At 34.2% G+C, this 14,102-nt stretch overlaps 1 protein-coding gene across 3 annotated transcripts; it reads left to right on the top strand.

The window, feature by feature from the left end:
• Positions 1 to 32: 32 nt before the first annotated feature.
• On the top strand, positions 33 to 12,591 carry LOC124389720 (transcriptional-regulating factor 1). Of its 3 annotated transcripts, none has more exons than XM_046855169.1 (15): positions 33 to 109; positions 5,410 to 6,765; positions 6,852 to 6,898; positions 7,002 to 7,143; positions 7,891 to 8,094; positions 8,745 to 9,039; positions 9,137 to 9,197; positions 9,291 to 9,427; positions 9,560 to 9,663; positions 9,763 to 9,838; positions 10,085 to 10,173; positions 10,285 to 10,398; positions 10,757 to 10,894; positions 11,645 to 11,832; positions 11,934 to 12,591. In XM_046855169.1, the coding sequence occupies exons 2-15, from the start codon at positions 5,599 to 5,601 to the stop codon at positions 12,199 to 12,201; spliced, it is 3,030 nt and encodes a 1,009-aa protein (XP_046711125.1). In that variant the 5' UTR covers positions 33 to 109; positions 5,410 to 5,598; the 3' UTR covers positions 12,202 to 12,591. The 3 variants fall into 3 exon arrangements, with proteins under 3 accessions (XP_046711125.1, XP_046711124.1, XP_046711126.1); XM_046855168.1 differs by lacking the exon at positions 33 to 109 and adding an exon at positions 1,069 to 1,344; XM_046855170.1 differs by lacking the exon at positions 33 to 109 and adding an exon at positions 1,072 to 1,344 and having other exon boundaries at positions 11,648 to 11,832.
• Positions 12,592 to 14,102: the final 1,511 nt, after the last annotated feature.

Genomic DNA, 14,102 nt, shown 5'->3' with positions numbered 1-14,102 from the left:
CGCAGTTTCTTTACAAACTTCCTTATTTCCGAGCAGTTTCTCAATGTGCTGCTGCTCTGTGCTTCAATGTGCGTTCGTAGTTAGAGATGCCGTCTGTTCTTGCCTTATGGTATGTATTATTAATTGTGATTAACAGTTTAACTGACCTAGACCTGCAATCCCTTTTATACTAAATGACTGGGCTTTCAGAAGAAATGAGTAATGCCAGAGAGATGTTCAGGTGACTTCCTAACAAGAAACCAATTCAGCCGAAAATAAAAAAAAGAACCATTAGCCCGATAAACAGGATTTAGTTAATACTTATATTGTTGATTAGACGTGCAATAATCTCCTTTTGGTGCAGTTTGTCACTTCTAACTTTTGTAAGAAAGAAAAGTTGTACAAAAAGGCTACATTGCCATCATGTGGAGTAATGATGTGGTGCAAACAATACACATGGAATTCACCAATTAGTGATAAAGACTATCTGAACACACCCCAAGCAGTCAGAAGCTTTTAAGACAAGAGTCTGTTTTACACTCGAATAACTGCACTTGAAAAATAAAAAGATGTAGTTCATGAAAATGATTTCGAAAGAAATGTGTACAAACTTGTAGAAAGGCTACTCATTGCCATTGTGCACCTGCTGTTTATTGAAATAAAAATTGTCATTGATACCCTGTTACTAAACATTGTACATAGTATTAGAGAACACAGAACAATTATGCTTGACCATCTGAATTGAATTTGTTATTTTGCAGAAAGACATGATGTGTGTTGGTTTAGCAATTTCTACTGACCAAATTACATATCACTAAATAGCCACATGAGATAATCAATTCTAAAATTGGTGAATCAGGAAGGTATTACGTGAGCTATAAGTCAGAGGATAATTATTCTCTTAGTTAAAAAAATGATGCAAAAGTATAATATTTTTTAAAAGGGCAGTTTTGTTGTAATTCTTTGTACAGTTTAAAAAATACAAAAGTATGTCCACAACTCTTATAATTCTGGTCTACAGGCAGGTTTTGCAATGAACAGCATAACACTTAGGTTGAGAAAATAGTTTGTGGTTATGCTCAGGAAGCCTCAGAGCATAGAGAGAAAAAGACTGCATTTCCTGGACTTCCTTAAACCCCCCTAAGCTGTCAGAAATAGGACTTAATATAGGAGATATCTAGAATTCCTTAGTCAGCAGTACATATGTTGACTTCCTCCGTTTGGCCAACATCTCAACATCATTTTTTCTTTAGTTATCGTTTTTCTAAGATTATGTTTTTGGACAACGCTGAATGTGTAGTAAATGCTGCCTTTGCTGACTTGGCTTACAAAGTGGACCAAACTTATTGAAAGCAGTAAACAGAGGTAAGCCAGTGATCATATTGCTATGTTGCAGTTAAGACAGCAATTTGCAAATGATACTTAGTTAACATGTTTTTGATTAGCCATCATGATTGCAATTTAGATTAAATTGAATTAGATTAGAAAGCAGTATGCATATAGTAGTCGTGCTTCATTTTTTTATTACATTTTTTTTTACTGGTAGTACATGAGCTGAGATGTCTGTGGTTGGTATATACAGGTAATAATTAAATTAAGTTCACTTGAATATAGTGTGTGTGTGTGTGTGTGTGTGTGTGTGTGTGTGTGTGTGCGCGTGCGTGTGTGTGTGTGTGTGTAATTATCATGTGTGTATTGGTGATTATAACAGATGAGCGACAAATTAAATTATAAACAACATAATGCATCTACAAAAAGTAAAAAACTTTTAATAGGACAAAAGGCTGTCACTGCAAATATCGACTTGGCATGTTTATTTATAAATTTCATATATATTAATGTCTCATGTCATTAGACAGATGCCAAATTTAAAAACAAACTGGTGGTTAGGTATTATTGTAAGAGGTATTGTGCTTGAATAGAGTAAGTATTAAGAAGGGTCCCTGCAAATTATTACAAAGTTCTAACTTTATTCTGTAACGAAATGCTTGGAATCCAAATGGAAATGGCCTCTTCCAAGATGACACTTTTATTCATAGGGTATTTAGGCTCACTGAATGGTTTATGAGTATGAAAGGTAAATGTAAATCATACGCTAAGGCCTTCACAGACACCAGATCCCAACGCATCGATGGCAGACTAAGATATCATGCCGTGTTCTCCAAAACCCTTATCAAAACAACAATTTATGGAATATCTCATAAAATACTCTCTCCGGTATTGTTCCAGAAAATTGTAGTATCGATGCTACTGTGCATGAATGCAATTTTCGAAGTTTGTAGCATCCTAATACCTTAATAAACATTTTATGTTCTTTTAATTCTGCAAATTTTATATATTTAGTATAGCAGTCTAACACATACAGTATTTTAGTACAAGGCCTTTTTGAATTATAAATTTGTAATAACTGCATAGAAATTAATAACAATTATAGGTTAGAGTAGCCAATTGTTGCATTGTTGCTGCATTAGGTGTACAATAAATATGCTGCTAGTTAATACATATAATAAACAACATATATAAACGACTAGGTGAGAACAAATGAACTACTAGTGACTAGGAAGTTAGTCATGCAACTTGATCCTTTTGAATTAAGGAAGTGAATGTTCCAGTATAGATTTTGAGTGGGCTGCAAACAATACAGACTCTATAGAAATATAGTAAATAAGCTGTTACTAAGAAAACTATTTATTTTTTTGTCTGTTTCATAATAAGCATGCACACTTTAAATAGACTGACAATTTTTGTTATACATTGTTTGTAATTTTATGTTTCTTTTATGTATCGCATATGCAATCAAGGTCAAATGGAAAGGTCTTATAGTTGTTCCACTAAGTGGCTAAAGTCTTTGACATTCACTATTCACTTAGTCACACAGCACAGTAAACTAAGGATGGAAACTCTCAAAACCACAAAGCCACTCGAGCCATTTGCGACTGAAATGTTTTATCTGATTCGCAGATTAACTCAGTAACCTGGCTATTTACATTACCTTAAAATACATTTGCATATATTTTCTGTCTAAATTATGCCATATTACTTCGAGTACAAGGACTGCTAATGTGATTATAAAGTATCCTGGGAAACGGTTGTAGGCCTGCTCGTGTTAGTTCCTAATAAAGTGCATACACAATTTTGGAATCAACCCTAAATGTGTTAGACCAATAAGACCAATTGTGAATGACATCATCAATACTTTAAAAAAGTGTTCATTAGTGTCAATAACTTTGCCACATATCTTTGTTATTATTCAAAATATAAATCTTTGTGTTCAGTGTCAATAAAAATACATCATAACATCAATCATAATACAATCATGTTTGTTAATAATTTTAGAATTTATTAGATTAGAGAAATTCATTTCATGCTTCAATACAGGTCTGTAGTTTAGGTCTTGAAATAGCAGATTGTTACAGACATGTTGATTTATTCAGATAAAGTAACTTACCGGGCTTTCATAAGTTTATTGGTGATCTTTGTATTAAAGTCACAAGGTAGCAAACACACACACAAATAATTACTTTGTTTTGCGTATAGTCATGTGCTGCAATACAAAAGTATTTTGCACATTCAAAGAAATTCATTTAAAAAAATCCTTTGGAAAAAAGGCAATGAAATAATAAAGGATAGTTTTCGAAGAAAATTGGGTAGTAGGTTTTACAGAGCATCTTAAAGAATCTGCCACAGTTCTTATGGAGACTATGACTGTCTTTGACACACTTCTATTTTTACATTCAAAACCAAACAGATTTGAGAACTGTTGTGTATTATATAATATGCTGCTTTCTGTACTAACAAACATGTTACAAAAATGTCTGTGACATTTTGTTTGAAAAAAAATAATTTTAGGCCTTCAAGATGCTTCTGTATTGATTGAATAATACAATTAACTTAAAAAAAAGACCTATTTATAAAATAGAAAGATTTGTAACTTCTTTAGCATGCCTATAGACTTCTACACATTACTGTACATGCTGCATGTCATTTAATTATTCAAACTACTGCATATGACAGGAAGTGATAGAATAGTACATATCTAAATTACATACATATTCTTGAGTGTGGGTGAGAGAGGAAGTCTCGGACTGAGTCATGGTGTGACTTGTAGGTGCTAAAAAGACCAACTTACAGAAAACACACCATTCATTTTTACATGTGGACAAATCAGATTTATCTGCATTTATCTTAAGAACATCATTCCATACTGTATATGTTTTAAAAAAAAACTAAAAAGACTGAACTATTAACCATCTATGAAAGTAAAGTATAATTCAATTCAATTTCCAAGGCATTAAAGTGTTACTTTTTTCAGAGGTCACAAACTGACTGACTGTAATGGCAATTACATACAACCAACCTGTTTAACTTTAATTTGCCTATATTTTCCAAAACTTGGCCCTCTTTGATGGCAAACAAATCGAGAAAATACATGTACATAATTACTTTATACCATGATCAATAAGTTTCTAGTCTAGATATGATATCCAAGCAATGATCACTGGGTGAAACCAATTTTGTTGTGGTTTGCCATATGCACATGTAATCTGTTAACCAACTGAGGATGGTTATATGAGGACACATATAATGGCTGTATTATAAAATATGTTAGTTTAACTTTTTAAAAAGAGATTGTGTTTGGATTGGGGATTTAAATATAAGTTGCATAATTCTTGATACAACGCAAGCAAAACACTCTGGAAACAAAACTTGAACAGGATTTAAGCTTAGACCGAAACATTAAACAGTGTATATCTGTTGATGGAAAGCTGTTCCATAACTGTGGGGCACTGTCTAGTTTCCAACAAAGGACCTGCTGCTTTTGATGAAAGCAGGGTGTATATAAAAACAGACCAAATGTTCACTTATAACTGTGGTGCAAGATTTAGTGAATTATAGGTTATACACTGTGTATAAGATAGGGGTGATGGCTATAAAAAGTTGTCTCAGTTGCCCACTCTCTGGCAGTAAACATTGCCAGAAACTGCAAAGACTTGTCCGGAAGTCTTGAAGGTTCTACTTTGGCAGAATCCTAACTGAGAAATAATTAAAACACACTTGACCCTAAGAATTAAGAAATGTTAAATAATCATGAATTTTTTTCTATGTTTCTTACACTTAATTGTGAAGTTAAATGTAATCCTAAGAGGTAAGGCTATTCTTGCAAAAAAATTAATTTCTACTGGAAATAATACAGTAAGATTTTACTAGTATTTATAGTAAGATGTCTTAGCAAAAATTCATGTCTTAAGAATTGAGATTTAACTTGGACCATGCACCTTAGGAATTTGAGAATTGATTTGGACTTGCATGTGGAGTCTTGCATAAATCTCTATGTTCTTTTATGTGGAGTGTGAAGTTTCATAAATATTTGTTCCTTAAGGATTATCCTACTAATTGCTTGAATTTCTTATCATTTTTGTCTTTCAATAGGGAATGACCCCCACAGTCTTTCGACATTCACCATTTATGCAAGAAATACCTGGAAAATAATAATGGACAAATTTGTTAATTATATTGAATAAGTGCAATAAAATTCAGAGCAATTCTAACCCATAGGTAAATTTGCTTGTTAGGCCAGAATAAGAAGATTAGATTAATTGTTTGGTTTCGATTTTCAATATGACAGAAAACCTGTATGAGATTAATGACCTAACTAATGGTAGATCTGGTTATGCCATGCATAGTACAATGCCATTACAACCATCACCACTGTCTCCTCAAGTTAACCAAAAGTATATGCCATCTCCTACCACTCCACAAAATCAGCTTTCTCCACTACTTGACCTACGACATGATGAAGGATCTTGGGAACATAATCAACTTGAGAAGTCTGTCTCTTCCATGTTAACTGATACTATGAATTCTCATGTTGCCTACACCTTCAATGTTGCGGAAACTGTACATGGACTGGATTCCTTTTCCAAAGCATTTCCTGTAAAAAACCCAAATACTGTGTTTGGTAACAGTTTAAGTGAAAAAAATGCAGTAGACAATCATGTTCCAGAGATTTTGCAGTCACCCCAGAGAGGAACATCTTCATCTGGGTCAGATAGAGAGCCATTTAGTCCTGTAACCATGCAGAGTCGATCACAGCAGTGTCATAATCCGCTTGTGCACCCCCACATAGACAACCAAAATATGGCTCATAATCCCTATCAAAGCCACCAGCAATATTATGGATATCAACATCACAAACCCCAGCCGAGAGAGAACAACTCTGTGCCAGTTTACAAAGTACCCTACTACAAGTCTCAGAACCAATATCTTTTCCACCAGCAAGAAAATCAAATCCATCAGCAGCAGCTTACACCTTATTCATTAGCACAGCAAAAACAGCAAATACCACCAGATGTTCAAGAAGGCCATGAGTCTGTTGAATCACCAACTGATAGCTACACTGAGGACTATAAAACATCTGGGCAAACAGTTTTCCAGACTTCCAGTCTTCACAACTCCAATTTCCAGGGGTTACAAAATTTCTTCACACTTTCCAACCAGAGCAATCTCTACCAGCACCAACAGACTAATGAACTATCACACTCATTTCCTTTTAAGCAAAATCCATCTTTTGACGATCAGTTGGCATCTATTGATATAATGCCAGGTTTTTCCAATGCAAAGGAGGAGCTTTATATGGATTTAAACTACCACCACAAACAGGAGGATTTCTATAGTTCAGATTATCAAAGTGTGGGGTCAGGGGTCAATCAAACTGTTCAATTATCACCAGCTATGAGAGGAGGAGGACTTCATCATCTCAACTCTTACAAGTCATCTTGTGGACAGGTAGTACATGAAAAAAGAAGATTTGTGGTTCTATTTTGATTTCATTTTAGCACAATTTTACAAGTGTTTTCCTTTCTTTTATTAAGATGGACTCATCAGATATCCAAGAAGGCCAGTTTTTACCCTACTACAGGTTGGACATACACATTATTAGCAATTTGTTATTACATAATTTTTAAAATAGATTTTAAATTTTTATGTATGATTTTAGCTTATTTTGGTTGTTTTTATACTAGGATGGAAGCACAGAAGGCTGAAGGGGCAAAAACAAAGATGAAGTGCATTTTATGCCACCGGGAATTTAAGAGCTTGCCTGCTCTTAATGGCCACATGCGTTCCCATGGAGGTTTCAGGACACTTTCCACAACGTTTAAAACTGTAAGATCATTAACATTGAGTTACTAATAAAATTTAGATATATGATTTAAATCGTTTGTTGAGATTACATTTGAAAACTAATCATTGCCAAGAACTTCCCACTTTCACAAAAAAAGGCAACTTGATATGGCAAATGAAAAACCACAAGCCTTTTCTTACAGCCCATAAGCAACAGCCATAGATGCCAAAAATCACAAGACTAACATGAAATAATTTCGATTATTCTTTCAGTACTATTGGTTGATGAATTAAAAAAGGTTGAGTCAAAGTTTTATATTTCCCGCAGTATCACATGGTTGCAGCATAAACCAAATATCTTCATAAATTGTTCTAAAGCTAGGAAAATAATTATTTGATCCCCTGCTGATTTTGTAAATTTACCCTTACAAAGAAATGAACAGTTTAGAATTTTTATGGTAGGATTATTTTAACAGAAAGAGAAAGAATATTAAAAGAAATCCAGAAAAAAATATATATATTATATATAAATTATTATATAATTAAAAAAAAATACAAATTATATAAATTATATATATATATATATATATATATATATATATATATATATATATATATATATATATATATATATATATATATATATATATATATATATATATATAAATCAGCAAGGAATCAAATAATACTTTCCTCCACTGTATGTACAGTGTTAAGTAAATATCAACTAAGCAATTTAAAATGTAAATCTTATTCATGTTTAAATCATAACATTCTTCTTCCTTTTAGGTTTCCTTACAGACTGATGAACAAATTCAATTGTCTAAAGAAGTGATTTCAGGTGATCCCATTGTGTTCCCCGTGTCTATTCCTGTAAAGGATTACTCAGTTCCCTCCAGGCTTTCTAATAACTTTCATAACCACGTGAGCCATAATGATTTAAATGACTCAGGCGAGACTCATTCACAGCGACCAAAGGTTCCACCCTCACGTGTAAGTTTCTTTTCTTTTTTTTAATAATGGGAATCATTTATCAATCTTTGACTACAGTTGTGTGAATATGGCTTTTACAAAACTTACAAATTATTGTTTTTTACTTTCCTAATTAACTGATTTTCTTTTTATTCATGTGTGTACAGTATGCTGATGGCCCATCACCCATAAATTAAATGTCATTATTTTCATGTCACAGCATGAAAATAAAAAATATAATCAGGCCATGTTTACAGTGCAGAAAGTGAAAACAGTCCAAAAAAAATATCTCTCATTTATCTTAATTAAAAAATATATTATTTAGCGTGTCACATCACCTGAAGAGGTTAAAAATATGGAAGGATTTTGTGAAGTTGAACTTGGTATTGTCTGGCCACTGCAATATAGATCATGTCCAAATAAAATGGCTTGACACTAAAAAAAAAAGTAAAAAATGATTGCTGCATTTCAAACAAAAAGATTTCTGCTACCAGGGAATGCCAATCAATGACAAAGTTTTTCAAATCAGACCTGATGCCATGGTATCCAGCTTGATAAATGAATAATAAACAATAATATTTTGTAATTAAAAAATTGTTAAACCCACTGATGTGAAAAAAGTACAAATAATTTTGCTAATTAAAGCTATTTTGTGAATTTAATCACTCTAGGCAAAGAATTCAGCAAAGACTGGAGAATGTGCAGCAAAGCAAGAGAAAAAGCGGTATCGCCACTGCCTAGTGCCACTTTTAATTTCACCATGCGGTGCAGATATTGAATCCAGAGGGCCAGTGCTTTTCCAAAGCCAACTACGTTCACCAGGCAGCTGCGGAGATGACGTTCCATACACTCCTCCACCGATGCTCAGCCCTGTACGTCCAGGCTCTGGGCTTTTCACTAATGTTAATGCAGGGCATCCATGCACTGAAGCACAAACTGTTCCACGGGTTCGTTTGTGCAAGGACAGTAAGTGTCCACTTAAATATTCATATACTTTAAGACACACATATACACTAAACACAAAATATTCGTATGTGTCTTTAATATTTTTAATGTGTCACAGGTGACAAACGTGACTGCAGTGTAGCATTAGATTCAGGGGATAAATCAAGTAGCATTAAACCGTAAGTTAAAAAATGTGAATAATAAAAATAATTTATATTAAAAATGGAACAAGGAGTGAAAATAATGTAACATTTTCGGGAACTATTTTGCAGCCGGATCAATATTGGGTGCGAATTTCAAGCAGACATTCCAGATATTCAGAATCGCTCTAAAATGACAGACGACATCCATAAAGCTAATCTTCTGTGGACTCCTTTCCATTTGGATACCCCTGAGAAGCAGCAGAGAGGTAAACTCAGTTAAGACACTAATTTTAAATGTTACTGTAAAAGATTTTTAACTGAACAATACACTGATTTTAGAATACTCTAAAAATGTTACATATTCTGATGCCCATTTGTTTTACTTTGGCTGATCCAAGTGGAGGATCTTCTGAAGATGGCATGTTCCAGTGTGCTTCCAGGAGGAGGGACAAACACAGAATACACTCTTCATTGTCTTTTTGACTGTAATGGGGATATTTTGGTAAGAATGCCTAATTAACTTGCAAACATGAGCAATATGTTCATGACTAGCTTTATTACATTTTGCTATTTTACAGCTGGTTTTTACATCATTTTTCAGACAACCCTGGAGAAACTACTCTCGCTGACCACACATAAACTTGTGTCTAACCTTCACCCAAATTATCATTATGCTGGTATTTGACTGCCTTTGTGTATTTTCAATTGTAAACCTGTAATATAGCTAACTTATAGTATTTTGTTCTGATTTTCTCCCTATGGTGGTAATGATTGCATTACTAGTGTAATATAACATTTTAGAAACAGTATATAATGTATCAGAGCTGTTATCTAATTTTCTAAAATCCATAGAAACATTATGCAGAATTGGATTGATAATGGTTTATAATGGTCATTTCTTTTTTTTAACCTCACTCACCTAGGATCAGATAAATGGACTCTGCAGGAGAAAAGACAACTGAATAAGGCCCTATTCATTCACAACAAAGATTTTCATCTTATCCAGAAAATGGTAAATACTCTGCGATAAGCACAATGCATTCTACAACATAGTTGACCATGCAATGTCAATCATTAAACAGACTTATTGTAGTGATGCAAATAAGATGTGCATTAATGCTAGGTGAAGACAAAGTCAGTAGCCCAGTGTGTCGAGTATTACTACACATGGAAGGAGAAGCTTCGACTGGGCCGAAGATTCAGCACAGGTCCAATAACTCCAGGTCAAGTGAAAGATGTGAGTTAGCATTACCCTCTGTCCACCTCTACCTTTGCAGTCCCCATGTTTCTAAGTTTGTGCTTTACCTTTACCATTCTCAGTACACAGTCTTGTATTGATTAGACAGAGCTACAGATTGAAGGGCCACAATTATTTTATATGAACCAATATCCTGTTAGTATTATTTAAAATAATAGGGGGAAATGGAAACAATATGTTGTTAGAGTAATTAGGAGAACTGTGCACTGAAGCTGTAAATGTGCCCCAATAAATTATCTTTAATGTTAAAAGAACCTATTTACTTACCACTTGTACTGTTATTCTGTCCTTGGTTGTGGTCTTACTAACTATTTCAATGTGCCATTTGCTTTTTTAGAATAGGGGACACTTGAAGGAAGCGAAAATCAAACAGCCTGTGCATGAAACAAAGAACAAAACTGAAGCAGTGGAAATTTCTGAGCCTTTTGATTCTGTCAGTGGTGCATTTGTTTGTGAAGAATCCAGATCTGGTCCTGTGAGTCAATTTATATACAGTAAACAAGATTCTAATGATAAGGTCACATGAAGTCTTGATCTGACAGTGAAACTTCCTGGGCTTTGCTTTATTTCCTGTTAGAAACAGAAACTTATCTGTTGATTTTGTCGCAACGGTTTTAATCGTTGCTCTACATGCTAAATTTAAGGTGTCTCTGTTATATTAGTATGTACTCTCTCTCTCTCTCTCTCTCTCTCTCTCTCTCTCTCTCTCTCTCTCTCTCTCTCTATATATATATATATATATATATATATATATATATATATATATATATATATATATATATATATATAAGATACATATGTTAGGGCTGTCAAAATCAACAGCTTAATAACGCGTTAACGCAAATTAGTTTATTAATGCAGCGCACATTTCTGTCTGACTATTTTCTTAAAAATAGAAATGAATAAATATAAAAGAGGCAAAATCAAAACCTTTAACGCAACACGTTTATTCACGGCGTCCTTTCTTTACTTAGATATTTAAATAAATCAATAAATCAAGCAGCAAAATTCAGCATGATTCACACATCTGGCAATTAAAATCATCCGTGTGGAAACATCGCAAATGTTCCATTTGGTGTGCTGATAATTTACATAATTTAAAACACCATAATTACTTAAGAATATTTTGTCTTTATGCTCTATGTTCACTATGGTTTCACTAAGAATAATAATTATTATAATGATAATGATAATAATAATAATATATTGTTTGTTTTTGTTTTAGCAGATGTTTAATGAGAATGAATGGAACCAAAGTAATATAATTGGACTCTGTAAATCTCCAGCTGAATATAGCAAACCCAAATCAGCTCCTCGCTTTGCTTCTGGCTCTGTAAAAAGCTCACCTTCAAGTAGTTCAACAAGTGGAGACACTGATTCAAATCTCATCTTCCCATGCAGTGAATGTGGAAAGTAAGAAACAGTTGAAACAAGTGAAATTTACATACATTTTTACATGGTCTGTATTGTTCATATTTGCAAGGCTTAACCAGGTCTTCACTTTGATTTCACAGAGTCTTTCTTAAAGTGAAAAGTCGCAATGCTCACATGAAGACTCATCGCCAACCTGACGATCAACACTTCTGGACGCTTCATAATCCTCCTGAACAGGAAAACAAGAGGACAGTGACTCCTGCCAGTCCTACTGTTGGACTAATTCAGTTACCCCTAACTCCCCATTCTATTTCTTACAGCAATAATGGAGATATAAAACCATTATTTGTTAACAGTGCAGCACGGCAACAAGCAGACTGCCGCTTGCAGAACCAGAATCTTAAATAGTGACGCAGTGACCTCTGCTGGACTGGACCAAACTAAGTGGAGCTAATGATTAATGAAGTGTTCTTGCCATGGTTTTAATAGTTTGTAAAAAGCTGTATCTAATGAAACAAATGTTTATAAGGTTTATTAATGGTGAGATCACACTTTTGGTTGTAAAAAATATTTTAGTCTTTAGAATATCTTTGTTAACCTACAAAGGTGCACTGTAGAAAGAACTGGCCCAACTGGTACTTCTTCTTCTTCTTCTTCCTTCTATCGGCTTCTCCTTTTAGAGGTTGCCACAGCGGATCATCCGTCTCCATACCCCCGTCCTTTACATCTGCCTCTTTCAAACCAACTACCTGCATGTCTTCCCTCAACACATCCATAAACCTCCTCCTTGGCCTTCCTCTTTTCCTCCTTCCTGGTGGCTCCATCCTCAGCATTCTCCTACCAATATACCCCCTGTGCCTCCTCTGCACATGTCTAAACCATCTCAATCGCACCTCCCTCACCTTGTCTCCAAAACGTACTACATGCGCTGCCCCTATAATAAACTCATTTCTAATCCTGTCCATCCTCATCACTCCCAACGAAAACCTCAACATCTTCAGCTCCACCTTCTGTCTTTTACTCAACCCCACTGTCTCTAAACCATACAACATCGCAGGTTTCACCACAGTCCTATAAACTTTCCCTTTCACTCTTGCAGATACCCTACTATCACAAATCACTCCTGACACTCTTCTCCACCCACTCGACCCTTCCTGCACACTTTTCTTCACTTCTCTAACACACACTTCATTACTTTGCACTGTTGACCCCAGGTACCTATTGTAAACTCTTCCACCCCCTCTCCCTGCAACGGCACCACTCCACTGCCCTTCCTCTCATTTACACACTTGTACGTCATTATTACAGGAACAGTTATAGGTCTTGCTTTGTATAAATTTGTTTTGTAACCAAAGAGCTGTACAAATAAACTTTATAAATATAATTAAAAGTTTAAAAGAACAGCTTTCTGTTTCTTAAGTGATGCCGATGGTTGCCTGTTCTGTTCATCTTATGTTTACCTTATTTCTGTGCTGTGAATGGTGCATCACCAAACTATTCTGTGGTCCAAGATAATTTTGTAGTCATCCCTTTTTACTAATAGGGTAGAGGACGATAGATAACAGATGCTTAGATTGGCTACAATCATTACTTAAATATTTATGGGATAAAATGCCCAATGTAATTAGATACATTTGGTTATTTTACAGCTTTCTGCTGCTCATGGTTGTGGTTCATTAGATATTAGCCTGATAACTATGCTGTTAGATCATAAACAACCCCAAACTTCTCATACTTGCAATAATAAGTGAGAGGAAGACACATATTAATTATCGTTTTTTGAAAAGTTATGGTACCTATTAGTCCTTAATAGATTTTTTTATAATAATTATGATGGTATTTTGTGTTTTCTACATGGTTATTTTGCACAATACTGCAATATAACAGGTGGCCTGTGACAGGTTATACAATGGGCTTCACATTTGCCTTTTAGGAGTCTAGTGGTCTGGTGGTGATATTGTGGTGATAATCTGTGGTTTACTGATCAGTCAATGGCCGTAATTTACTTCTGTGATTTTTAATTCTATTGTGGTCCTCCTGCAGGGAAACGAAAACCAGTGATGCATTTGTGGTTATCTAGATAAATACATATTTAAATAATATGGTAATTATTTAAATAGAAAAAAGTAAACAATTACAAACTGAATATACCCTATGTTGGTTTAAAAAAGACAGAATGATTTAATGTTTTAAATGTACAATAGGCCAATTCTTATTAGTAATTAAAACATAATTGTGACAAGGGTGATATAGTGAACTTTGAAAAACTGACAAGCTCTATGTATACAAAATGTAAAGCAAACGCAGGG

The sequence above is a fragment of the Silurus meridionalis genome, chromosome 8 (assembly GCF_014805685.1).
Source record: "Silurus meridionalis isolate SWU-2019-XX chromosome 8, ASM1480568v1, whole genome shotgun sequence".
Classification (NCBI taxonomy): Eukaryota; Metazoa; Chordata; class Actinopteri; order Siluriformes; family Siluridae; genus Silurus; species Silurus meridionalis.
Note: the sequence above shows the minus strand (reverse complement) of the source record. Positions and strands in the feature narration are given on the sequence as shown.

Bases quoted from the DNA above. Each gene is read 5' to 3' on its own strand.
- LOC124389720 (XM_046855169.1), top strand. From the start codon at position 5,599: ATGACAGAAAACCTGTATGAGATTAATGACCTAACTAATGGTAGATCT. The intron at 9,040-9,136 runs GTAAGTGTCCAC...AATGTGTCACAG, and splicing joins GGTTCGTTTGTGCAAGGACA to GTGACAAACGTGACTGCAGT. The intron at 9,198-9,290 runs GTAAGTTAAAAA...ACTATTTTGCAG, and splicing joins AAATCAAGTAGCATTAAACC to CCGGATCAATATTGGGTGCG.